General features: G+C 41.0%; 1 protein-coding gene across 1 annotated transcript in view; it reads right to left on the bottom strand.

Moving 5' to 3' along the window:
• Nucleotides 1-4698: 4698 nt before the first annotated feature.
• VWA3B (von Willebrand factor A domain containing 3B) overlaps nucleotides 4699-25241 on the bottom strand; it is a 66392-nt gene continuing 45849 nt past the window's right edge. Inside the window, exons 22-28 of the mRNA XM_057404449.1 lie at nucleotides 24977-25027; nucleotides 15119-15338; nucleotides 9270-9390; nucleotides 8373-8497; nucleotides 7104-7241; nucleotides 6474-6571; nucleotides 4699-4975 (exon numbers count right to left, since the gene is read on the bottom strand). Of these exons, the coding sequence (XP_057260432.1) occupies nucleotides 4699-4975; nucleotides 6474-6571; nucleotides 7104-7241; nucleotides 8373-8497; nucleotides 9270-9390; nucleotides 15119-15338; nucleotides 24977-25027 (1030 nt within the window). The remainder of the gene's footprint in view (nucleotides 4976-6473; nucleotides 6572-7103; nucleotides 7242-8372; nucleotides 8498-9269; nucleotides 9391-15118; nucleotides 15339-24976; nucleotides 25028-25241) is intronic.

The following is a 25241-nucleotide window of genomic DNA, read 5'->3' as shown; positions in this document are numbered from 1 at the left end:
AATTTATTTTTGATGCGAGTAATAAAATTTCACAGTTACAGGTGATAAAAATCTCTTCTATCTGCAGTCTTATCCATTCCTCACAAACTCTTTCATAATGTACCCTTAACAGGGCCTTGTTTGCTCTGTGCATTCTGAGGCTGTCTTGCCAATCCTTTCTGCTCCATATTGACTCCAATAACTTCAGTGATGTTGGTTTTACCAGGTTGCAGAGAATCTTCTCTGTCAGGACTGTGCAAGCAACAGGGACGCGTTGGTGAGCTGAGAGTTGAAGCACTCTGTGACTGCTGAGTTTGACACCTTGATGAAATCCAGGATGATGAAGTGGAGAATAAAGATGCTAGGAGAGAGCAGGTACTCTTTAGTGAGAGAAAATATTGACCTACCATGAGCTTGGATATGTGAGTTCTACAGCCCCCCCAACACACACCCTGAAATTCATCATGCAGCAAATTACTTCATGCCTGTGGTAACAGCAATAGTCATGTGTAGAGGCTTTTCACCGCTTTCATCCTCACAAGTTCAAACCAGTCTGCTTTTCGAGTATTCTTGCTCATAGCTTTTGTTATTTGCATGCCAACTTTTGTTCTTACTCTTTCTCAGGAATCATCTTCCAGCCGCTGCTGGGTACAGGGTCTGGGCCACATCGACCTTTGTCTGACCCTGTAGAACCATGTTTACCTTCTCTGGTTTGCTATTAACAATACTGTGTCACTCACAAGTCAGTTTTTACAAGCATATCAAATGAGACCACCAAGTACGAGGCACCTTCCTGGCACAAAAAGATGACAATCATAATGAATGAATGGCAAAAGATTGGAAGCTGGAGGAAAAATGAAAGAGAATAAAATAGGAAGAAAGAAAGCAAACAAAACCCATACTCTATTTTGTTTCAAATATCTCGTGGGGGGTGGGATGGGGGTTGGTTTTAAATGATTATGTAAGAAACACTCGTGCAGTAGAAAACAAAACTGTGGGGAGCATCTGAAGGCTAAAGATGAGATATGCAGGGTAGAGAAGGAACAGCACAGACTGAGTACATAGAGAGTATGAGATTTGAATATGGTTAGTATTAGGAATGGTGATCATCCACTGAAAACTCTGAAGCTGAGAGTTTAAAAATCAAAAGCGTGCCTTTAAAAATTGTCTTGTAAGTGCACATCTTTGAACTTAGATACACAAAACGAACGTTCTGATTCTCCTTGGGCCCTCAAAGAGACAGGAATCCAGAGTTCATCTGTGTGAGAGTCAGGAAAGTTCTTGGCTGTATCCTACAAGCTGGCAGTACCTGTCTGCAGTACAAAAACATCACCAGACTAAACCACTGAAAGGTACTGTGGCCGTACTGCTACCTTCAATAAAATGAAAGATGCATTGTTAAATGAGTGTTCCCCACCACATGCAATTCACGCTGTTCATTTTCTTTAGTCAGTGCTCATGCCCTCTGTGTACCTTCCCAAGATGTTGAAAGAAACCACTCTGGTCTTGCTCCCTAAATCTGGAGAGGATTTTGCTTGCTCTCCACCTTCAGATACCTCAACACATACCTCCTACACCACTGGAAAAGCACTTTCTCCCCTTGCACGTCTCCCTGTTTCATTCTTTATGGGGAAAGAGCAGGAAAGTTAAACATACTTTCCTTTCTTTTCCGTGAGCAAACAACCCTGACAGAAGAGTCGCTTTGGCCAAGTTGTAACATGGTATCAAGAGACAAACAAAAGCTAAATCTGGAGGCTGTTGGGGAGCCCTCAACAACACACAGCTGCAGTAAGTAACAGATGCAAGCATTGCTGAATTGCCATCAACTGCTTATTAAACAAGCCATGACCAACAGATGGGAACACTGCTTCATTATGATAGCCTTCTCCAAATGCTGAACTATCTGGAAAATGAGAATGGAAAACAAGTGGGTGCTAAAAATGGGAAATCCTACTGTGGGAAATCCAGCCAATCCACTAGACTGCCAGGTGCCACAGCTGCTACACTCTTGAACCCAATTCAGAGGGACTAGATTTTCCACAGAAAAGGGTAGAAAATGATAATTTTCAAAGGTCTTCTACTGACCCCATACTGGCAGTTACAGTAATTATCAGTGTAATTGCTTCAAGTCACATCTCATTATAAATTTAAAAGGAGACTGGGGCTTTATTTGCTAGTGCATCAGGCAACACAGTCGATTGCTTTGTATTGCCTGTACTTCACTCTGAACTGTTTTCTGATTTAGGTTTTCACTAGATCACCATTTTGGAAAATTGACAAGGAAATCATGTGAAATGAACATTGATTTTAGGCATCACAGAACAGAGAAGACTAGGAAGACAGGAAGAAGAATTTTTCTATAGAAACAAATACATGTTTTTTAAAGTATCTATAAAAGCAATTATTGCAATAAACGATTGAGTCAAATATTTGTGATCTTGTTCAATCAAATAGTATTATTCGAGTTACCTAGACAAAGAATCATCTAGCTCAGTAAGAGTCAGTGGGAATTTGCCAGGACTTCATTCACTCTTTTATAAAAATACAGAGCTGACAAAATAAGAGCAGCAAGCATGGCAGGGGGATTGGCACTAGATGATCTTTAGGTCCTTTCCAACCCTAACTGTTCTATGATTCTATATTCTATGATAATAGCTCTGGAATAAATAAGACAAAATGACACATCAACACAATAATTAAGTTAATATACACTAAATAACTAACACAATTGCTTAATCTTTATTCACTTCTGTTGTTTCCCCAAGTGGGAACAATATAAATGAGTTGCTGATTCTTCCTAACAATCAGGAATATTTTAGCTGAGCACAAACCAAACCACAAATATTCCAAATGCTCCATTAATTTAATACAGAGCCCACAAGTCTGCGGAAATATAAGGCTTCATGGAAATACAAGGCTACATCAACCACCCACGTAAGAGCCATGTATTTGAATCCACGTTATCTTGGAGAACACAGAAATCCATCTCTATCTTGGACAATGCTCATTCAAGTTAGTGAACTTACTTCCTCATATAACAGATGAATATACACATGAAGTCAACAAAACCATAGGGGGAAATATTGATTAATACAAAACACAACCCAATCAGATAATTAACCCAATCAGACCTGAACCTTGGGCAGAAGGAAAAACAATGCCAGGCAAACTTGTTTTCTCTATTCATTTCACTCTTTAAAATGAAATCTGGTATTAACACAGTTAAAATAAATGTGAATGTCAGGGCCAAGTAACACATTTGATATAGTTTATAAAATTATATACAAAAAATGCTATGAAATCATTAGCATTGTTTGAAAATGGGACAAATACCTACACCCAAAGAGAGTGAATACACCATCACATACAGAGATTAGATAAAGGTATATCTGATGAAACCCTATGAGGATGACCATATAGACTTATTTATCTTCAGCAGCAGTCTTTCTCCTTTCTTATAAAAACCAGAAAGATACGTAAACAAACATATATTTAAGCAAAACAAAAAAGCCATGAGAAGAGGACAGGGCACCCTTTTTAGAAAGTTTGACCTGCATAGCACCTTAAAGACTTGTTAGAGTCTTGATGGAGTACTATGAGACTATTTGGTAAGCCTAGGCACTATTTAAGTACATAGCCGCTTCTCCCATTTAATCTTTCCTTCAGCATGCATGGAACCAGTAAAAGGATTTGCTGATCGCATTAGCATTTTTTCCTATTCACTCAGTATTTGCATCTCAGATATCCAAGAGGGAGGAGTCTGGAATAACTGAGCATTTTCAGTGAAGTAGCCCTGCCTGCAGGAAGCCATGGTCTCTCACACAGCTACAGGACAAACAGCACCTCTGCTCTCATATAATTCTGACCAGGCCACTCCTAAAATGTAGCGCCATCATAATTCTCACTATAAGTGATGTAAATGGAATTTGCAGACCATGTTTTAAATCACAGAATCATAGAATGGTTACGGTTGGATTTCTTGTCGGCCCCCTTCAGGTATAAGACATGAGTGAGTATACAGAACAAGGTTCAAGTTAGCTAACAATATGATGATAGAATGAATCTATAATCCACTACTTCTTGAAGTAAATAATTAATGAGGATGTTGAAAACATTTAAAATCATACAAGGGGTATAAGCAGGACATATGGATAAAAATTCTCTTATCTTTCCACAGACTGAGAATAGGATCTCTAAAATGAAGAGCTGACTGTGGCATGTAATGTCATACCTACGCTAGCCCAGGTCTCTATTGCAGAGGAAGTATACAGGAAGTATAGATACTGATATCAGCTTCATTTGAGCTAGCTCAGATTCTAAAATCAATTTACCCTGTGAAGCACTGAGCTCCATATTCAATAATTTAATGGCTGCAATATATATATACCTTTATTCTAACAAGTATCAAACAGTAGAAGCACTGGAATATATACTCTGCTTATAAGCAGATACTAAGGTTGGTGTTATCGAATATTCACTGCTACTACAAATGTTAGGAAAATTAAGATACCATCTTCTGGAACATGCTTTATTCAGTTCTTCCCTTTGCTGTGGAAACACATGCTGAGAATCATCAGTGTGAAGAATGATTTCCAAAGGAGGTGAAAGAACCTCATCATATAGGACAAGGCAAAGCAGACAGGTCTAATACCCAGAAATGCAGAAACCAGGTTTTTTTGCGTGGGGACTAACTAAAGGGCCATCAGATCTGTTTAATCCCTAATATTTATCATCTTCCATAGCTACTTCTTTACCTCCAAATTCTTCTTCATTGCTAGGCAGTGAATTTCTTCCTTTCTGCTTTACTTCCTTTCTGGAGACAAACAAAAGATCATGAGAGTCTGACATCTTCTCCCTGGGATCTCTTTTGTCTCCTGGTCTCCTCTTCTTTTTCTTTTTTCCCCTATCTTCTTTCACAACACTTTTCTTTTCTTCTTTTCCTCCTTCATTTTCCACCCATGAGTGAGGATAGGGCTTTGTGGTCTCTCTGTCCAGGCTAGAAAGTCAGACAAGTAAATTCACTAAGGTAAGAGCACACATATCTTACACTATTTAAAATTCTTCTTTACATGACATAGATTTCACCTTTTCCCACATCTCACAGTACTGAAAAGTGAAGGACTTATCACACTCTTGACCATTTGACATGGCTACTTGAAATTCAGTTTCCCTTTTATTTATAAAGTAAGTAAAGAATAGCCTATAACAGAGCTCTGAACCTGAGTTCTGTCTACCTCTTATGACTACAAAAAGAATTTGGGGAATAATTGTCTTTTATGGTATGGGCCAAGAGCACATAATGTTTTACTTTGCATATTTAATTTGTTAGTTACATTTGCAGAATGCTTGCTCTGCCATAATTATTTCTTTTCACTGTGATTGCAGGAAAACCTCCCCAGACAGATGCTAGGAAAAAGCAAAAGACAAATATTCTAGATTGGTAAGCAGATTGTCAGGGACTGTGTTCTCAAGTCTTACACAACAATTTACTGTAAAAAGTTATAGATCCAACAAGTAGGAGGCATCAAGGATTCTAATCTATAAAAGCTCAATAGTACCAGGTTTCTACCATTAGTTCTTGGAAGAGACTAAAAATTCAGCACCAGACATGACACATGACATAGAAAAAGATTGAAAAAAATATATTGAAGTAGATGATAAAGTTGCAAATGTGCAAAAGAAGGCACTGTGATTCTGGCAGCAAATTCTGGAATGTTGTGGATCAGTAGTGGTTATCAAGGTTTCTATTGGCACACCAATGCACTTCATCTGAATACCTGTGGGTAGGGTCTATGTGGCCTATATGCTAAAAATTACCATTTATGTAGGCTATCCAATGCCAACAGAGGACCCTGGAAATCCTAAAACCCTGGAAATCTCAAATATGTCCAGTTTAGGGATGTAAGTGGGTATCTAAGTTAAAAAAGAGTCTGAGTTTCAGATGCTCAGCTCTCTTCATCATTTATTAGCCGCTTTACACATTTCACTGCACTCTGCACTATAAATCTTGACATACAGTATACATCCATGGAGCCAAAGCACCTAAATTCCACTCTCAGAGCTGTCAAATGCTCAAAGTATTACTGTTCTGGGTCCCACAATGTCCCTCTATGTATCCGGGCCTTGGTGTCTTCAAAACACTAGTAATCAGATGTAAGTAGTCTACAACAAATAGAAAATCCATTTCACCTTTCAACAATCCTCTAACAGCTTCCTGAGGCTAAGATTCAAACCATCTCATCCCACCAATGTTTCCAAAATAAAAAATAGGGCAATAAATTGCCAGATAACAAAACGGTATGACGGACAGTTACTGCTCTTCTGCTTCACACACTTTTGGGTCAAATCACTTGGTTGCATGTGTAGAGCAAGCCTGTTTACAACTGTTGTTAGAGTACTACGTATGGAAATCTTGACACCATAGTTGAACCCAAAGTACAACATTTAGGATTCATGCAAAATAACTTCTCTATTTTTGGTTGAAACATACTCACATCGTACAATCCACCATCTGCACCATTCTGATATATCGACAGGAAAAAGCATACTTCATTTGGCTGATTTTAATAAGCCCACTTCTTACACAGTGTTCCTGGAATAATACAATCAACATTCACCTAATTTAAATCAAAATCTCAGAAACAATGAAGAGACATATGTATAAAAAGTCAACAGTTTTAGTGTAACTGTAATCAGCCTCTACATAATAAAGATAAAAGTTTCAAGTACAAATGTATATTTTCTGCACTACAAAAACCACAGCAAAATTATCATGATGGCTTGCAAACAAACAAACATAATTAAATTAATTGAAGACTATAATGACCGTGATAAAACTCCATATGTTTCTCATTTTATCAGCTGGAGCTTGTGAAAGCCACCAAATGGATCATAGCTGAAAGAAGAGCACGATTTAAGAAGAAATTATTTGACAGAATTTCTTGGTTCATGTCTATTACATGAGCTCTTCATCGACTGAGCTCTGAATCTGATTTGCTTCGGTTACCTGGAGATAGGGATTGGAACAGTGAGTTCATTAGCCTGGAAAATTTTTTCTGCCTTATCAAAAATTGAGCAATGGTAATACCATTGCCAAATTGGTATAATCTTTTAGGTTTGCTTACTTTCCTGTTATTGAACATCAGAACTGTGTAGAGTTTGTCACCCATTTCCATGCTCTTTGGTGTTGTTATGACAATGGCAGGCACATAATATTCATTTCCTGTCTGTGTCCCAGTTCTGGCAAACACATAGTCTCCAACCTGCACATCAGGAAAACATCAGTTTGCAAGAACTTTGTAACTTATGAGTTTTACAAGACACAAAAAGTAAATATGAAAATATTTTTACACGAATCATCATTCTAACATGTTCCCATGCTTAATATAGATCTTTAAAAGGCAAGAACTTGGTCCTTGCATGTACCAATCGCTTGTAATTTCCACTGAATCAGGGAGAGAACATAAAACAAGAATGAATGACAGAGCACTACTAAATGTACCAGGGCTCAACAAGCAAGTTAGAGTCTAGGTTTCCTTAGACTTTATGCATATTTATACATATTTAATGAGCTTTTAAACCAACCTTGGGAATTTTAGAGAATTCCGTATACAACTAACCTATAAAAAATTATTTTTAAAATTAACATAGAAGTCACAACTTTCTATCAAATTCTGCAGATCTTCTCTGGAGTTGGATGTTCCCTATGGAATGCCAGGAATCTTTAGATTAGGATTTGCCTTGATATCAAACAGGAAAAAAAAGTATGTCTCTAGTTTCAAGTGTAAGAAAGAAGTTACAAAAATGCTTCTTATATTCAAAACAACTGTATCCATTCTGGGTCCTTTTCGTATCTATCATCTCTCTCATGTAAAATAAGAATCACGTGAAAAAACAACTGTGATTACAGTAGTCAGCTGATCAATTTTAAGTAAAACCAGAAATGCAATACTAAATTTTTTCCATTACTGTTATTTGCCTTAATATGAGGTTGTTTGCTGGATTTAAAATATGCTGTGAAAAACAAATGGTTATAACCTGCTGTTCATCACACTGTATATAAAAGGCTCTCCTTGATTTGTAATCCCTGTGCTAGGAAACAATCATTCTCTCACCTTTCTTCCATAGGTAGGCAAATATTCATTTTTTAGACAGAAAATAATACAGAATTCTAATAAACAAAGGAATAGGATTGCAATGAAAACAAGCTCCAAACAAATTAAAAAGTAGCATGTTGAAAATAGCATATTACTATCACTAAAAACTCTTCTTTAAAATAAATAGTTTTACATAAAAGTGGTGGTTTTTTTAATCTATTCTTTATTCTATGTGTGACCAAATGAAAAAAAATTAAAAATGCATATTTGCTGCCATAAAAAAATACAATTTTTCACCTGCAGATATGGGCATGGCATAGCACCTCCCACAGGTATCATGAACTTCACAGGTACAGTACATGTCTCCCCATTGTTTAAGTCAACAAGTGCACAGGTAGAAGTGATATTCTTTACCACAATTCCTAAAAAATAACATAATAAAATATTCAAATGTTTTTTCTTTTATCACTGAGGTCAAATGCATCTATACTACACACTCTTCATTTTCATTTAGCTAAGTTAAGCTGTGCCAGGGCAATAGAGACATTTGTACCTAAGAAAACAATAGTCTTAGTAACCATTCTTAGTAATGCCATAAAAGTAAAACAAAGAATAATTTTCAAGCCCAGGTCTGAAATGTGTAAGTTGGTCTCGTGGGTGATAGCTGACATAAGGAAACTATTTCCACAGTTAAAAATATGTAACCAAAAAACAAAACAAAACAAAAAACCACACACGCAAACAAACTAGTAAAGGTAACACAAAAGCAAACCATACACACGTGTCTTTTTTTATGAAAAGAAAGAACATGATTTTACCTACTGATCTTTCTGATTCAAAACTCAATAAAAAGGCAGAAGCATTTAGTGAATTATTTGAACACATGCAAAAGCTTGTTTTTCCAAAACACTTAAGGGAAACATCAAAGGGGTATAGGTGGATACTCTTGGATACTCATTTAAAAGGATTTCCTTCTGCACTTTTCTTATATAAATGCATCTAACTTTACAAAAGATATGTCTTTTTATAAATGTATATATGTGCATACACAAGATACATATTCTTTTTTCATGCATATCCACATATAATATTAAATCTTATTAAGGTAAAAGTAGCTAATTATGAGCAAAACTAATGTTTTATCAGAATTAAGAAACTCTAAACGGTATCTAAAATGTGGACAAAAATATATACCTGGATAATAAAATCCTGTGATGTCTGATCTTGCAATCACCTTTTGGCTTTTGTGAGTCACAAATATTTGGTGTTTTTCGGTTTTTTTAGATTTTGACTTCACAGTTTCTTCTTCAAGTCTCTGTAATTTGAGACAATTATATTTTTCATAACAGCTAAGCCAGTCAGCCTCAATCTATCCCTTGGAATTGACTAAAAATTTAGGCAATGTAATGTTATGACCTCTGCAGACAATCCACAGTAAACTGGAATTATTTTAAACATTCAAGATAGTTGTAAGCAGAAGAAACAGTGCTACAGAAAGTACTCATAGGTAAGATCATCTATGAGTTTTCACTTTAAAATCCTGTTCTACATTGTGATAACAATACCTATATTTTCAAGTGTTCTGGAAGAAATTTACCTCGATGAATTATTGCTCTGGCTGCCATTTCCTAGAAAAAAAAAATCAATTCTTTTCAAGGATGAGGAAATGAAAAATCAGCTGATTTTTTAGAATAAGTGAAGGTGCTATACATGTTTAATTTTATCTAGATAGGTGAGTCTTCGCAGTAATCTTATTTTCATTGAAAGTACCTCACTGTACAGAATGACTGATTAAAAATCAAATATGGAATCAAATTTAAAAGAAAATGAATCTTGAAGTGTCTGAAAAAAGAGTTACAAACTATAAATTCCAAATTAAAATTTTCAGCATTTTTAAAAAATTCCATCTTAGCAAAATATTGCACCACATTTTCCAGAGCTGCCACTGTCCATCATTCAGCCCTGCTAGTTTGGGCTCTTCATACATTAATTGTATTCCTTGTGGTGCAGCTTCACAGACTGCAGCTCCTGTAATGTACCACACACATACAGAACACTGGAACTTACTTCTGAATTGCTCATAAATAGGTCTGGGGGACCACGCACCGGATGGTAAGCATAGAAATACCAATGCAGCTGGCTTCCTGTGGACTGACCCAACTCGCAGTTGAAGTCAGTGACTGCAATTAGTAGTAACTGAATGAAGAATGCAAAAACCATGATGGATCTCACACCACAACTGAGGCAGAGGGCTATGTTTTTCACAGTATGTGAAAAATAGTCAAAGACTCACAAATAACAAGTGGATCTGTGTAAAAATATACTGCTGGGCTGCCTGAGTTTCTGCATACCTGACTTTACGGTCACCATATTCTTTCATATTAAAACCTTTTATATCTCACATTAAAATACATAGAGTCTCAGTGTTATTTGCCTTTAAAGTAAATTATGTTCCTGAATCACATTTTTTCTAGATGAAAGAATTTCTTCCCATTAGGGACATCTCTCTTACAGGAAGTTTTGAGAGGACTGGAGTATTACATGGAAATGTCAGAATGTGAAAGAACACTTCACATTTTGCTTTCCTGAAAATATTTCATTAAAACTGATGACATAGCAATGTTTCCTTTGTTGTTGAAAAGTTTGTAATTTCAGCATTTTTGTCATCCCAGTATTTTCATAAGTATATTTTTAATAATCCTTGAGGGTAACACTGTAATTTATATGGAAGGTAGTTATAATTTTTTTTTTTTTGTTGCACTATTTGAGATTCTTCTTTTGCCTTTTATCCCTAAAGAGATACAAGAACAGCTGCAGGCAATGCCAAGCTGTTTAGGAAACATGAATGCAGAAAAGGTATCAACAGACAGTGATTAGTGATCCTTAAACATTGAGGAAGAATGAGAACTGTTAGAAATAGACCACCAGGAAATAGAAGAAACTGCCAAGGGGGATCCAGAATTTCCATTCTTGTAAAGAATCAAGTCCCAGTTACACATATTTAATTTGGAATAGTTAAATCAATTACACATGAAATACATTTTTTTTCAGAAAGAACAGAGTCAGTGAGCCACTAGAAGTCCCTTTCTACCCAAATAAACATGCTTTATGAAACACATTATGTTTATTGACTATTTTAAGGGGGGGGGGTTATACCCATGGTGACCATTCAGTACAGTCACAAAGTAAGCCTTGCTCATTTGAGCTCATCTTAAGGGAAATACGGCACTTTAAAAAGTGTATTCATAATGAGAATTAATCCTTAGCAATGAATGCAGATTTATTTCTCTGCAGGATCTGAATTCCATTCATATGCAGAAACAGACATATTTAGCATGAGAGGAAAAGTTCTCCATCATTCTCAAAGGCCAGATTATAATACAGGGGAAAGAAATACTCTATGTGAAAATGTCAGTCATTAACAGAATACACCAAGTTCTCCTGGAAGTTATCATGCTTGGAGAACAGCAATGCCATGACCCCAATAACCTGAGGTTGTCTAACAAGAAGTGGGTAAGGCATTCTGGACAATTCCTTTTACTAGGTAACATCATGTTGCAAGCAGCTTTATAATTCAGTGAAAAAAGACATAATAAGAAATGATGTCTGACTGTTAAGGAGCTGAGTAAACTGAGTATAGTACAGTCTACTATTAGCCCCCCAATTAGGTAATCATAAATGTTCAGTGTTTTATATTTTGCTTGATAAAAACTGCATGTGTTTCCTCATTTCCCAAAGCATTTACTTCTTGCATCACTAAAGGTCTTCATTCATCTCACAGTCCTGTGCAGACAGATGTCTACTTCATCCTCCTCCAGTAAGGCAGACACTGGCATACCTTGCCTTTCACAGATATATACAAACCTAGCAGCCTGAACACAATATCAGGGAAGGTCAGAACACAGAGGGAGGATAACCAGGTCATTAATTCAATTGTAGGCTTAAACAGAAAGCTCTCATAGCAAGGACATCCAAAAAGGATTACTAATTCTTTTAAGAAGTTGTGGAGGTAATTAAGAACCCTTAAAAGCTACAAAACCAAGTGGGCGTATTTTTAATTTAGTGAAAAAAATAAAATAGCAGGAAATGTAAGACTGTTTTGTTGAGTAGACTTCCAGGATAATTGTGATTCTTCCACCATCTCACAATCACAATTTTCATTCAGTGCAGTATCAGCTATTTCCTTACTGTAATGTATTTCAGCTGGCAGTTTATTTTCTTATACTCATTTTGTAGATAGACATCACAGTTGGAAAAACCTTTGACAGCATTTTTAAAAGCGTCCCTTTTTTTTTTTTACTGTTTTTCCACCACATAAACAGAACTCTAATTACATCTGCATTTCTGCCGCTCACTCTTAATGCCTTTCAGTTGCAGATTAGCAGTTACTGAAGATGGTACTCTGATTAGGTTCCTAAAGCAGGTTGACTCAGGATAAATGATTGCACAATGTTAATCACATCATGTCTGAGAGCACACATTGGTTGTTTCAAGGCAACAGTAAAATTACAGTCAACAAATGAAACATGAACATGTTTCTGCTGCTCTTATACTGGGACATTGTACGGCAGAGGTAAAATAATAGTAAAAATAGTCACATTAGTAATGCAATATTTTCAGACTAATGTAAAATAAATCAAGATTGTCTGTTTTTTTGAAGACATTAAAATATTTTGAAAATGTACAGACTTAAAGGAAAAAATCTCAAAAACTACAGAAAACTGAACGTGATTCTTTCCATAATTACTTATTTTCATGGCCTGTGTTATCATAATATATTCTATTCAATTTAACATTTTATAACATGTCATAGAATGTAAAAGGCCACAGCTCATTGTGAAAATTATTGTTGATCTTGGTGAAAACAGAGGTATATCTCAATCAAGAAGTGTCAAATAAAAAAAAAGATTTTTGTTATACTCTGGTAAGCAGAGGATATGGACACTTGGCATAATTTACAGTTACAATTTCAATTGTACATTCCCATTCATTAATATGTTTGTACTGTGCTCATTTGAGTTTCACTTAGCTTACCTCTTCACATTAACGTGTGTGTGTATGCACATACTTGTATACATAGACGTGTATACATCAGGGAAAAAAAAACAAACCACAATTATGATCATTTGATATGATTCCTACATAATACAGCATTCGGAACAAGTCCAGAGGAGGGCCATGAGGATGATCAGGGGACTGGAGCACCTCCCGTATGAAGACAGGCTGAGAAAGTTGGGGCTGTTCAGCCTGGAGAAGAGAAGGCTGCGTGGAGACCTCATAGCAGCCTTCCAGTATCTGAAGGGGGCCTATAGGGATGCTGGGGAGGGACTCTTCATTAGGGACTGTAGTGGTAGAACAAGGGCTAACAGGTTAAAACTTAAACAGGGGAAGTTTAGATTGGATGTAAGGAAGAAGTTCTTTACTGTAAGGGTGGTGAGGCACTGGAATGGGTTGCCCAGGGAAGTTGTGAACGCTCCATCCCTGGCAGTGTTCAAGACCAGGCTGGACAGAGCCTTGGGTGAGATGGTTTAGTGTGAGGTGTCCCTGCCCATGGCAGAGGGGGTGAAACTGGATGATCTTAAGGTCCTTTCCAACCCTAACTATTCTATGATTCTATGATTCACTGAAACTAGACCAACCACACCAAGTTCAGTCTAAGAGTAGTTTACCTCACTCAATGACATGAAACAATGAACAAGAAAAGGAATACATTAATATATGAGCTTTTTGATTGTCTCTATTTTTTTTTACTTATCCTCTAGCAGAATGTATAAGTCTGAGAAAATATTTTCTTTCTTGTTAATTTCCTAGAGAGCTTATTTTGATATTATTCTAACACTACCTAGACAGCAGTCCTGCAGAGCACTCCCAGTGAAGCACTGCTTGATGAAGCTTTTAATTGAAAAAATTTGAAACTAAATAAGAGAACTTGTTAGGGTTTTTTTTCAGAGGTAACTACTTTGAATTTCAAAGCATCAGTAGTGTTTACAGAAATCTTTCCATCAGAGAAGATTAAATCAGTTTTAAAAGTTTATGTCTGTTCTTATTTTCCCAGAGAATTCATACCGCTAAGGTGGTATCAATTGATTTTCAAGAATGTTCTGAAAGAGTGAAAATAATAACAGGAGTATACAACATTGTAACCAATGATATACTTTCTGACAGCATATATCCCAACAGAAAAAGCAAAGATGAAGAAGTATACTCTCCCAATAGGGCAGTCTAAAATAACTACTAGCATTATTTTTATACTTACTGCTTCATATATTTCCATATGCATTTCATTAAACTACTCAATAGCACTCCAAGTAAAATCAGAGCATCATCTGGGAGACATATATATATATATATATATACATATCTCTCGATCAAAAATCACAAACTTCATCACAGTTTCAGAGTAGGTAGACTACTTTCTCCTAATGTATTAATGGAGTGGAGAAAGCACTCTGGCTCACCCAGAGTCAATGTCCATGATAAACTCCAGATGCCACTGTCTCCATTCACAATACTGAGATCAGCCACCAGTTCATACAAGCCTATATTTTATGGACAACTAAATTTTAGTGTCCAAATATGAAGCTGAATCCAACCTCTTGTCTCCACCTTTTCCAAGAAAGATACCATGGAAGTTTACATTGAATTACTCCAACATTACAAGATTTTTTAGTCCCATTTATCAGATATTAACACAACCACAAATCTTATATCGTAATTGCCTTTAATATATCTCTTCTTTCTCTTCTTTCATATATACCTCTGCTGTCTTTGGAGAGAAAGATACTTTTTTCAGATTTGTTTCTAAGAAGCTTGATTTGTGTGACTCTCCCACCTTCAGAACTTCCACTTCCCCCATACTTAGAAAAAAACATGGAATGCTTGCTCTCCTTTTAACTACCTTCTTTCCTTGGTCCATTGTATGCTAACTACCTGCTTTACCAGCTATAATCATGGAACAAAATTATTCCAGAAGCACATATTGATATCTTGGAGGGGGGGAGGAGGGAGAGAGAGAGGAGGGGAAATAATTTCCAATCTATTACCTTTTTATTGTTGCTTAAGCATGATTCTGAGCTTTTCTCAGTTTCCTTTTTGACAGCTTCCTGAAGATCAGAGGCTTGTTGTATATATGTTAATGCTGTCAGTATCTCATCTTCTAACAATATTACATCTTCATAGGAAATTGGCCATCCTAAATTCTCTAAAGCTTCCAGCAAAGCTTCTTTATGCTGCATATATTGGATTGGCCCATCCTCTTTAAATCTTAAATATAATATAAGTTAAAAAAATTAATATTCACAAGCAGAAAAAAAAGATGACAGTATTTTACAAATAGAATCACAAAGGGTAAAGACAGAATAAAACATCAAATTCCTTCAGTCTTCTGTATACCACAAGTTCTTGTGTTTCATTCAGCTACTGTTGTGTTTGTCAGACAATCACATCTGTTTTAACCATATGTCATAGAAAGACATCTACAGAACAATTCAAGTGGCTGAGCATAGATATCATCCAGTGCCATTTTAGATATCCTAGAGTATGTGATTCAATATAGAATAAATAGATCAATAAAGAGCTTGCAGTTACAACTGAGAAATCATGGAAATGCCTGGCCTTTCTGGAGCAGCAGCTATGGTGAACTGGAAGCATCTAGGCAATCCAAAATAGCAAAAGACATCTACTAAGTCTTGATTTGCTACATCGCTCTTGACTGATCACATAAAAAAGAGACAATCTCCTTTTGTTTACTGTTCTGCCAGTCTTGCACTGCTCAATTGTACTCAGTGATCAGAAGTGTGCTTCCATCCATGGTTCAGATTATGTTAATGTCCACTTGATTAAAGAGCCAGTTTGAAGATACACACTGAAGGTACTTATAAACCAAAATGCCAATTAGATACAGTTAACTTGATAAAAACCAAACTCCAAAATCCAGAAGAGGTAGAATTCTTTACATCTCCAATTGGAAGTAACAGACTTCTTTTTAGTACTCAAAAAGTAGGTCTTTTGAGGCTCTTCTCTACAGCTTTGCCAACATTTTTAAAAATGTGAAACCTAGAACTGGGGAGAGTATTTAAGTGTCTGTCTTATCAACACATACATCCATGGTGATGCCTACCACATTGCCCTACTCTTTGTCACTGCTTATCTTTCTGCTCTAGGAGCTGCCTTGTATTGAAATTAACCTGACCAGTATAGTTATTTACCTAGATCTTGTTCTCTATTACCTGAATCCATTATTAATTTATAATCAATGATGTCAAGCAAACGTATCTCCTGAATTGTATTTCCCAACCATTCTGAACACAAGCACAAAATTACCACTTCTCTAGTAAATCTGAATTTCCTCAGCGCCTGAGATAAGATTTAAATACACACTAGCAAACCAGAAAGCTCCTCAATCAATTATTTCAGGACTATTGGAATCTAGTTAGTAGACTTTATTACTCTTTCCTTCCTGATTACTGATTTGGAAGTATATTGTCATCCTTTTCTAGTACCTGAAAATGATCATTCAGATTGTAAGTTTGGAAGAGAAATACATCAAATATTTCAATTCCATGCACTACTATTAATGATTTAAATATGACTCCCTAGCAATAGACTGTACAATCATTGGTAGGACTTTTTTTTTTTTATGTACATATTTGGCCATATATTACCAATAATAAAACGTTTTGGATACCACCCTGTCAAATTCTTATACTTTACAACTCGTTGTCTATCAACAGACATCTAATTTTTTTTTCTTTAATTCTGTGATGTTCTTCTGTTTAACAGTGTTCACTTTCTCCCTGCACCAGAACGGGGGTTTAGTTCTTCTTAGTCCTCTGTGTATTTTTTGCTCAGTAGCTTAAGTAGTCTTAAAAACATTCTCATTTTCATTACCATTTTTCTACCTAGGAATATCTCATACCTATTCACTTTATTCAATTGCTGAGGTGAGTAGCTCGAGAGAGGACGCCTTCAACACCGGAGCGGGGGGGAGATCAGCGTCCAGGAGCCTCAACTGAGAGCGACGAGAGCCACCGAGGGAGCCTCAAGTCCTCGACAGGACCTGCCCGGGAGCCGGCAGCTCAGCTGACGAGAGCGAGCAGCTGACTCACACGGGGCGGAGCCTGAAGCAGCGGCACCAGCCCTGAGTGCGTAAAAACCTGCCCCGGGGAGCGCGGGGAACAGAGTGGGTCGAGGCAGTTTGAGCGGGCAGGCGGGCGGGATGGTGAGTACTCGGCGTGAGATCAGGGCCCGGTCCGGGAGCTCTGCTCTGGCTGCCCCGGCGGTGGCCAGCGTAGGCACCCAGACAGAGCCGATGAGAGGGGAAGCTGCAGTGCAGAGCTCGGGGTGTAGAGAGTGCCTGCACTGCTCTGGTGAGGGGAGGGTGCACAATGGGCAGGGCTGCACTCCGTGCGCCCTGGTGGAGGTCCTCCTGCAGCAGGGGCTGAGCTGCGGGATGCTGTTAATACGCTGCGAGATGTCAGGGAAGCCGAGAGGAAGCAGGAATGCTTGCTCCTGGCCCAAACTGTGCAGGGGCCTCGAGCTTCACCTCTACCTCATGAAGGAAAGAAGGAGGCCGTTAACCTGGGAAGCTGGGAATTAGTGACAAAAAAAAAAACAACAAAAAAAGAAGGAAAAGGACAACCAAAAGCGAGGGGCTTCCCCCTAAATCCCCTGTCCCCACACAGAACCGCTTTGCTGTCCTGCAGGGGGCTAATGAGGAAGCGTACTCGAGCCAGAAAAAGCCGGCTGATGCCCTGGTAAAGAAGATCTCTACTGGTGCTGCCAGGAAAAAGCAGTGGGTCGTAGTAGTAGGGGGCTCTACACTGAAAGGGACAGAAGCACTCGTCTGCCGGCCAGACCCCGTCTCAAGGGAGGTGTGTTGCCTACCACGGGCACGGATCAGGGATGTGGCAGAGAGGCTGCCTGGTCTAGTAAGTCCCACTGACTATTACCCATTACCCCAATGATACATGTGGGTGCTAGGGATATAGATAGTAGTAGCCTGGGGAACATAAAGAAGGACTACAGAGCCCTGGGGGAGGTGGTTAGGGGCTCTGGAGCTCAGATAGTCTTTTCATCAATTCTCCAGGATACAGGGGAGGACCTAAAAAAAGCTAGGAGGATTAGCCAGGTTAATAAATGGTTAAGAGGGTGGTGTCATAGTCAGGGGTTTGGGTGCCTTGAACATGGGACCCAAGCTTGTAGGCCAGGTCTAGTGGGGGCTGGTGGAGCTGCTGCTGATAAAGAAGGGAAAGAGCAGTTTTGGTAGGAGGCTTGCCAGACTGGTCAAGGAGGCTTTAAACTAGATGTGCTGGGGGAGGGGAGCATCATTCCATCCCAACATACCCAGTCAGTTGCCAGAACCTATAATAAATGCTCGGAGCAATGTAGAGATATCCCAGCCGCTCCAGCCAATGAGCAGGCTTCAGTTGGAGCTCGGCTCAGATGCCTCTATACAAATGCCCGTAGCATGGGGAACAAACAAGAGGAATTAGAGATGTGTGCACGTCTAAGGGGGTATGATATAATAGGCATCACAGAAACATGGTGGGATGGCTGCTATGACTGGAGTGTTGGAATGGAAGGTTACAGGCTCTTTAGGAAGGACAGGCCTGGCAGGCGGGGAGGGGGAGTTGCCCTTTATGTTAGGGATAGGCTGGAGAGTATGGAACTCTGTCTGGGGACAGGTGAGCAGCCCACAGAGAGTTTGTGGGTCAGGGTTAAAGGGAATATAGCTATGGGAGACATTACTGTGGGGATCTGTTACAGACCACCTGACCAAGGAGAACCTGCAGATGAAGCACTCCATAGACAGATAGGAAAAGCCTTACACTCGCAGGCCCTTGTTCTCATGGGTGACTTCAACCACCCTGACATCCGTTGGAAGGACGGTACGGCCCAGCACAAGCAATCCAGGATGTTCCTTGATTGTGTAGAAGACAACTTCCTTCTGCAAGTAATAGAGGAGCCGACAAGGAGAGGTGCCGTGCTTGACCTCGTGCTCACCAACAGGGAAGGGCTCGTTGGAAATGTGACTCTCCAGGGCAGCCTTGGATGCAGCGATCATGAGATGCTCGAATTTGAGATCCTCAGGTCAGTGAGAAGAGCATGCAGCAAGCTCACTGCCCTGGACTTCAAAGGAGCAGACTTTGGCCTCTTCAGGAACCTGCTTCAGAAGGTTCCATGGGATACAGCCCTAGAGGGCAGGGGGGCCCAAGACTGTTGGTTGATATTCAAGGATCACCTGCTGCAAGCTCAGGAGTGTTGCATCCCAACTAGAAGTAAGTGCAGCAGGAGGGCCAGGAGACGTTCTTGGATGGATAAGGAGCTCCTGAGGAAAATTCAATTGAAAAAAGAGGCTTATAACAAGTGGAAGCAAGGACAGGTGGCCTGGGAAGAGTACAGGGATGTTGTCTAGGAAGCTAGGGACCAGGTTAGGAAAGCTAAGGCTCAGTCAGAATTAAACTTAGCTAGAGGTATTAAAGATAACAGGAAGGGATTCTACAGGTACATAGCAAATAAAAAACAGACTAGGGAGAACATAGGCCCCCTCAGGAAGCTCTCAGGAGAACTGGCTACACAGGATTTGGAGAAGGCTGAGGTTCTGAATGACTTCTTCGCCTCAGTCTTCACTGGCAAAGGCTCTGACCAAACCACCCAAGTCTTGGAAGGCAGATGCAGGGACTGTGAGAATGAAGACCTTGCGCACACTGTAGGAGAGGAACTGGTTCAAGACCGTCTTAAAAATCAATGTGCACAAGTCCATGGGTCCTGATGAGATCCACCTGCGGGTCCTGAAGGAGCTGGCAAATGAAGTTGCAAAGCCGCTGGCCATCATATTTGAGAAATCATGGCAGTCAGGTGAAGTTCCCGATGACTGATCATCAGTCAGTCAGCTGATCGGAGCTAGCCTAGCTAGAGCCACAGCCGGCACGCTTCAGCGACCGCGAGGGTCAACGGAGATTAGGAAAATCAGAGGGGATAGCGCAGAGACATCGCGATTCCCGACATCTCCCGATCCCCGAAGCCCCAGCAGCCCTTGCGAGAGAGAGGCTGACGTGGCGGGGGGCGTTCCCACGGTGACGGCGACCACTCCCCTGCTGCTTGCCTTGAAAAAGCCTTTGAGAGGGCAGCGACCGGTCGCTGCCCACCGGGCACAGGGAGGAACAAGCAGGTCGTGTTGCTGGTGTCCCAGACTGCGCGCCAATATGGTTGCCTCCAGAAAGAGAGCTTGCAGTAAGGTGACTACAGCAACTCAGACAGAGACCCCGTCCCAGACCGTGGCTGTTCAGGTCTCTGGGTGCAGGGAGTGCCAGAGCCTGCTGCTGCCGGGGGAGGGAGGACAGCATTCCACCTGCGTGAGGTGTGAGCAGGTAGAAGATCTGCTTAGCCTGGTGGCAAGACTTAAGGAGGAGGTTGAGACGCTGAGGACCATCAGGGAGTGTGAAAGGGAGATGACGAGGCCTTCTACAGACAGCTGAGAGCGGCCTCACAGTCACAGGCCGTGGTTGTCGTGGGGGATTTTAACTTCCCTGATGTTTGCTGGAAGGACCACTCGGCAACCCAGCCGCAGTCCAGGAGGTTCCTCCAGTGTATGGATGATAACTTCCTCCTGCAAATGGTGGATGAGCCGACCAGGAGAGGAGCGCTGTTGGATCTCATCCTCACTAACAAGGAGGATCTGGTTGAAGCAGTAAGGGTTGAGGGCTGCCTTGGTTGCAGCGACCACGAGATGGTGGAGTTCAGGATCTTGTGTGGCAGGACTAGTAGAATACCAAGTAGAATTGCAACCCTGGACTTTAGCAGGGCAAACTTTGGCCTTTTCAAGCAATTGCTAGGGGAAATCCCATGGGCAAGGCTGCTTGAAGGTAAAGGGGCCCAAGATAGTTGGTTGACATTCAAGGACTGCTTTTTCCGTGCTCAAGATCGGAGCATCCCGACACGTAGGAAGTCAAGGAAGAGGGCCAAGAGACCTGCGTGGCTAAATAGGGAATTGCTGGGTATGCTCAAGTGGAAGAGGAGAGTTTACAGGTCATGGAAGGAGGGGCTGGCCACTTGGGAGGAATATAAGGCTGCTGCTAGAGGATGTAGGAAGGCAGCTAGGAGGACTAAGGCATCCTTAGAATTAAACCTGGCAAGAAGGGTCAAGGACAGCTAAAAGAGCTTTTTCAAATACATGGCAGACAAAACTAACACCAGAGGCAATGTAGGCCCACTGATGAACGGGATGGGTGCCCTGGTGACAGAAGATAAAGAGATGGCAGAGTTACTGAATGCCTTCTTTGTCTCTGTCTACTCTGCTGCAGGCAGTCCTGAAGAGCCCTGTACCCCTGAGACCTTAGATGAAGTCAGGTCGACGGAGCGGTTTGCCTTAGTCGATGAGGAATGGGTTAGAGAACAGTTGAGCAATCTGGACATCCATAAATCCATGGGTCCAGATGGGATGCACCCGCGGGTGCTGAGGGAACTGGCAGAAGTCATTGCTAGACCACTCTCCATCATCTTTACCAAGTCTTGGGAAACGGGAGAGGTGCCTGAGGACTGGAGGAAAGCAAATGTCACTCCAGTCTTCAAAAAGGGCAAGAAGGAGGACCCGGGTAACTATAGACCGGTCAGCCTCACCTCCATCCCTGGGAAAGTGATGGAACACCTTATTCTTGGTACCATCTTAAGGCATATCAAGGATAAGAAGGTTATGAGGGGCAGTCAACATGGCTTCACCAGGGGGAAATCATGTTTGACCAATCTCTTAGCCTTTTATGAGGAAATAACACGGTGGATGGATGATGGCAGAGCGGTGGATGTGGTCTACCTTGACCTCAGCAAAGCATTTGACACAGTCTCCCACAGCATCCTCACGGCTAAAATGAGGAAGTGTGGACTGGATGATCAGGTAGTGAGGTGGACTGTGAACTGGCTGAAGGAGAGAAGCCAGAGAGTTGTAGTCTATGGGGCTGAGTCTAGTTGGAGGCCTGTAACTAGTGGAGTGCCTCAAGGGTCAGTACTGGGACCGGTATTATTTAATATATTCATCAACGATTTAGATGAGGGAATTGAGTGTACTGTCAGCAAGTTTGCTGATGACACTAAGCTGGGAGTAGTGGCTGACACGCCAGAAGGCTGTGCTGCCATCCAGCGAGACCTGGACAGGCTGGAGTGTTGGGCAGGGAGTAACTTGATGAAATATAACAAGGGAAAGTGTAGAGTCCTGCATCTGGGCAGGAACAACCCCAGGTTCCAGTATAGGTTGGGGAACGACCTGTTAGAGGGCAGTGTAGGGGAGAGGGACCTGGGGGTCCTAGAGGACGACAGGATGACCATGAGCCAACACTGTGACCTTGTGGCTAAGAAGGCCAATGGCATCCTGGGGTGTATTAGAAGGGCGGTGGTTAGTAGGTCGAGAGAGGTCCTCCTTCCCCTCTACTCTGCCCTGGTGAGACCGCATCTGGAATATTGTGTCCAGTTCTGGGCCCCTCAGTTCAAGAAAGACAGGGAGCTGCTGGAGAGAGTCCAGCGCAGGGCAACGAAGATGATTAGGGGAGTGGAACATCTCCCTTATGAGGAAAGACTGAGGGAGCTGGGTCTCTATAGTTTGGAGAAGAGGAGACTGAGGGGTGACCTTATAAGTGTCTATAAATATATAAAGGGGGAGTGTCACGAGGACTGGAGCCAGGCTCTACTCAGTGGCAAACAATGATAGGACAAGGGGTAATGGGTACAAACTGGAACACAAGAGTTTCCACTTAAACGTGAGAAGAAACTTCTTCTCAGTGAGGGTGACAGAACACTGGAACAGGCTGCCCAGGGAGGTTGTGGAGTCTCCTTCCCTGGAGACATTCAAAACCCGCCTGGACGCATTCCTGTGTAACATTATCTAGGTGTTCCTGCTCTGGCAGGGGGATTGGACTAGATGATCTTTCGAGGTCCCTTCCAATCTCTAACATACTGTGATACTGTGATACTGTGTGACTGGAAAAAGGGAAATATAACCCCCATTTTCAAGAAGGGGAAAATGGATGACCCAGGGAATTACAGACCAGTCAGTCTCACCTCTGTGCCTGGCAAAATCTTGGAGCAGATTCTCCTGGAAGACATGCTAAGGCACATGAAAATCAACAAGGTGCTTGGTGACAGCCAGCATGGCTTCACTAAGGGGAGATCCTGCCTGACCAATTTGGTGGCCTTCTATGATAGGGTTACAGAACTGATGGACAGGGGTAGAGCAGTTGATGTCATCTACCTGGACTTGTGCAAAGCATTCGACACTGTCCCACACGACATCCTTGTCTCTAAATTGGAGAGACATCAATTTGATGGATGGACCACTTGGTGGATAAAGACCTGGCTGGATGGCCACACACAAAGAGTTGTGGTCAGTGGCTCAATGTCCAGCTGGAGACCAGTAACGAGTGGCGTCCCTCAGGGACCAGTCTTGTTTAACATCATTGTCACTGACATGGACAGTGGGATTGAGTGCGCCCTTAGCAAGTTTGCCGATGACACCAAGCTGTGTGGTTTGGTTGATACGCTGGAGGGAAGGAATGCCATTCAGAGGGACCTCGACACGCTTTTGAGGTGGGCTGATGGCAACATCATGAAGTTTAACCATGCCAAGTGCAAGGTCCTACACCTGGGTTGGGGCAATCCCAGGCACAGCTACAGGTTAGGCAGAGAGGAGATTCAGAGCAGCCCTGCGGAGAAGGACTTGGGGGTGTTGGTCGATGAGAAACTTAACATGAGCTGGCAGTGTGTGCTTGCAGCCCAGAAAGCCAACCGTATCCTGGGCTGCATCAAAAGGAGCGTGACCAGCAGGTCGAAGGAGGTGATCCTGCCCCTCTACTCTGCTCTTGTGATACCTCACCTGGAGTATTGTGTGCAGTTCTGGTGTCCTCAACATAAAAAGGACATGGAACTGTTGGAACAAGTCCAGAGAAGGGCCATGAGGATGATCAGGGGACTGGAGCACCTCCCGTAGGAAGACAGGCTGAGGAAGTTGGGGCTGTTCAGCCTGGAGAAGAGAAGGCTGCGTGGAGGCCTCATAGCAGCCTTCCAGTGTCTGAAGGGGGCCTACAGGGATGCTGGTGAGGGACTCTTCATTAGAGACTGTAGTGACAGGACAAGGGCTAACAGGTTCAAACTTAAACAGGGGAAGCTTAGGTTAGATATAAGAAGGAAATTCTTTCCTGTTAGGGTGGTGAGGCACTGGAATGGGTTGCCCAGGGAGGTTGTGAATGTTCCATCCCTGGCAGTGTTCAAGACCAGGCTGGACGAGGCCTTGGGTGATATGATTTAGTGTAAGGTGTTCCTGCCCACGGTGGGGGGGTTAGAACTAGATGATCTTAAGGTCCTTTCCAACCCTAATGATTCTATGATTCTATGTTTCTATGATTCTATTCTCTGAAGCGAAGAGAATCTAACTTCACTGATGTCAGTCTTATTTATACAGTCACTAGTTTTCTAAATCAATATACAGAAATAAGCTAGTTAAAATAGTAAAAAATTCCAGTGTGACATACAGTTGCAGCGCATGCTGTAAAGGTGCTTATTATTCCTTTGCAAACCAATCACTGAAATGTTCTTTACAGGATGAGAGATTTAACTTGATGCCAAAGGCAATGATATGCTGCCCTCCCAAGGCCCTGCCACTTGACACTGATTGAGAATAGACCAGCACATCCAAGTAGAATGCAAGTCTTTTCCTTTAAAAATAATCAGCAATGCAAGAAGAATGTCCAGAGTTTAATATTGCTCCATATCACATTCATTGGTGAAAGTAAGGTATACATATATTTGATACATTTGAAAATAAAACCAATTGGTTACAGAAATATTGATAAAAAGTATCAAATATTTATGATCAGCCTTTTAGAGGTAGGTTAGAAAACCAAAAGGTGGTAACTTACTTGTCTCTTTCCTCCTGAGGGAGTGCTCTCCAAATAACTAGATTTAGGCGCCTATTAAAGAAAACAAAGTCGTTTTTGAGAGAATAGTGTTCCTTGTGCATCCAATCATCTCAAAGCTAGCTAATAAACAGTTTCTTATGATATCTGCATTGATTTGTATTCCAAGAGCACTGCATGATCAGACTGTATCCTCATCATTCAGCTATGAAATTATCAACTGCAAGAGAAGATGGGAAAACAGCAGCTTCCATCAGGTAGCAGCATG

The sequence above is a fragment of the Pezoporus wallicus genome, unplaced genomic scaffold, assembly GCF_028554395.1.
Source record: "Pezoporus wallicus isolate ANWC-B61680 ecotype Strahan unplaced genomic scaffold, APGP_CSIRO_Pwel_v1 contig_5787, whole genome shotgun sequence".
Taxonomy (NCBI): domain Eukaryota; kingdom Metazoa; phylum Chordata; class Aves; order Psittaciformes; family Psittacidae; genus Pezoporus; species Pezoporus wallicus.
Note: the sequence above shows the minus strand (reverse complement) of the source record. Positions and strands in the feature narration are given on the sequence as shown.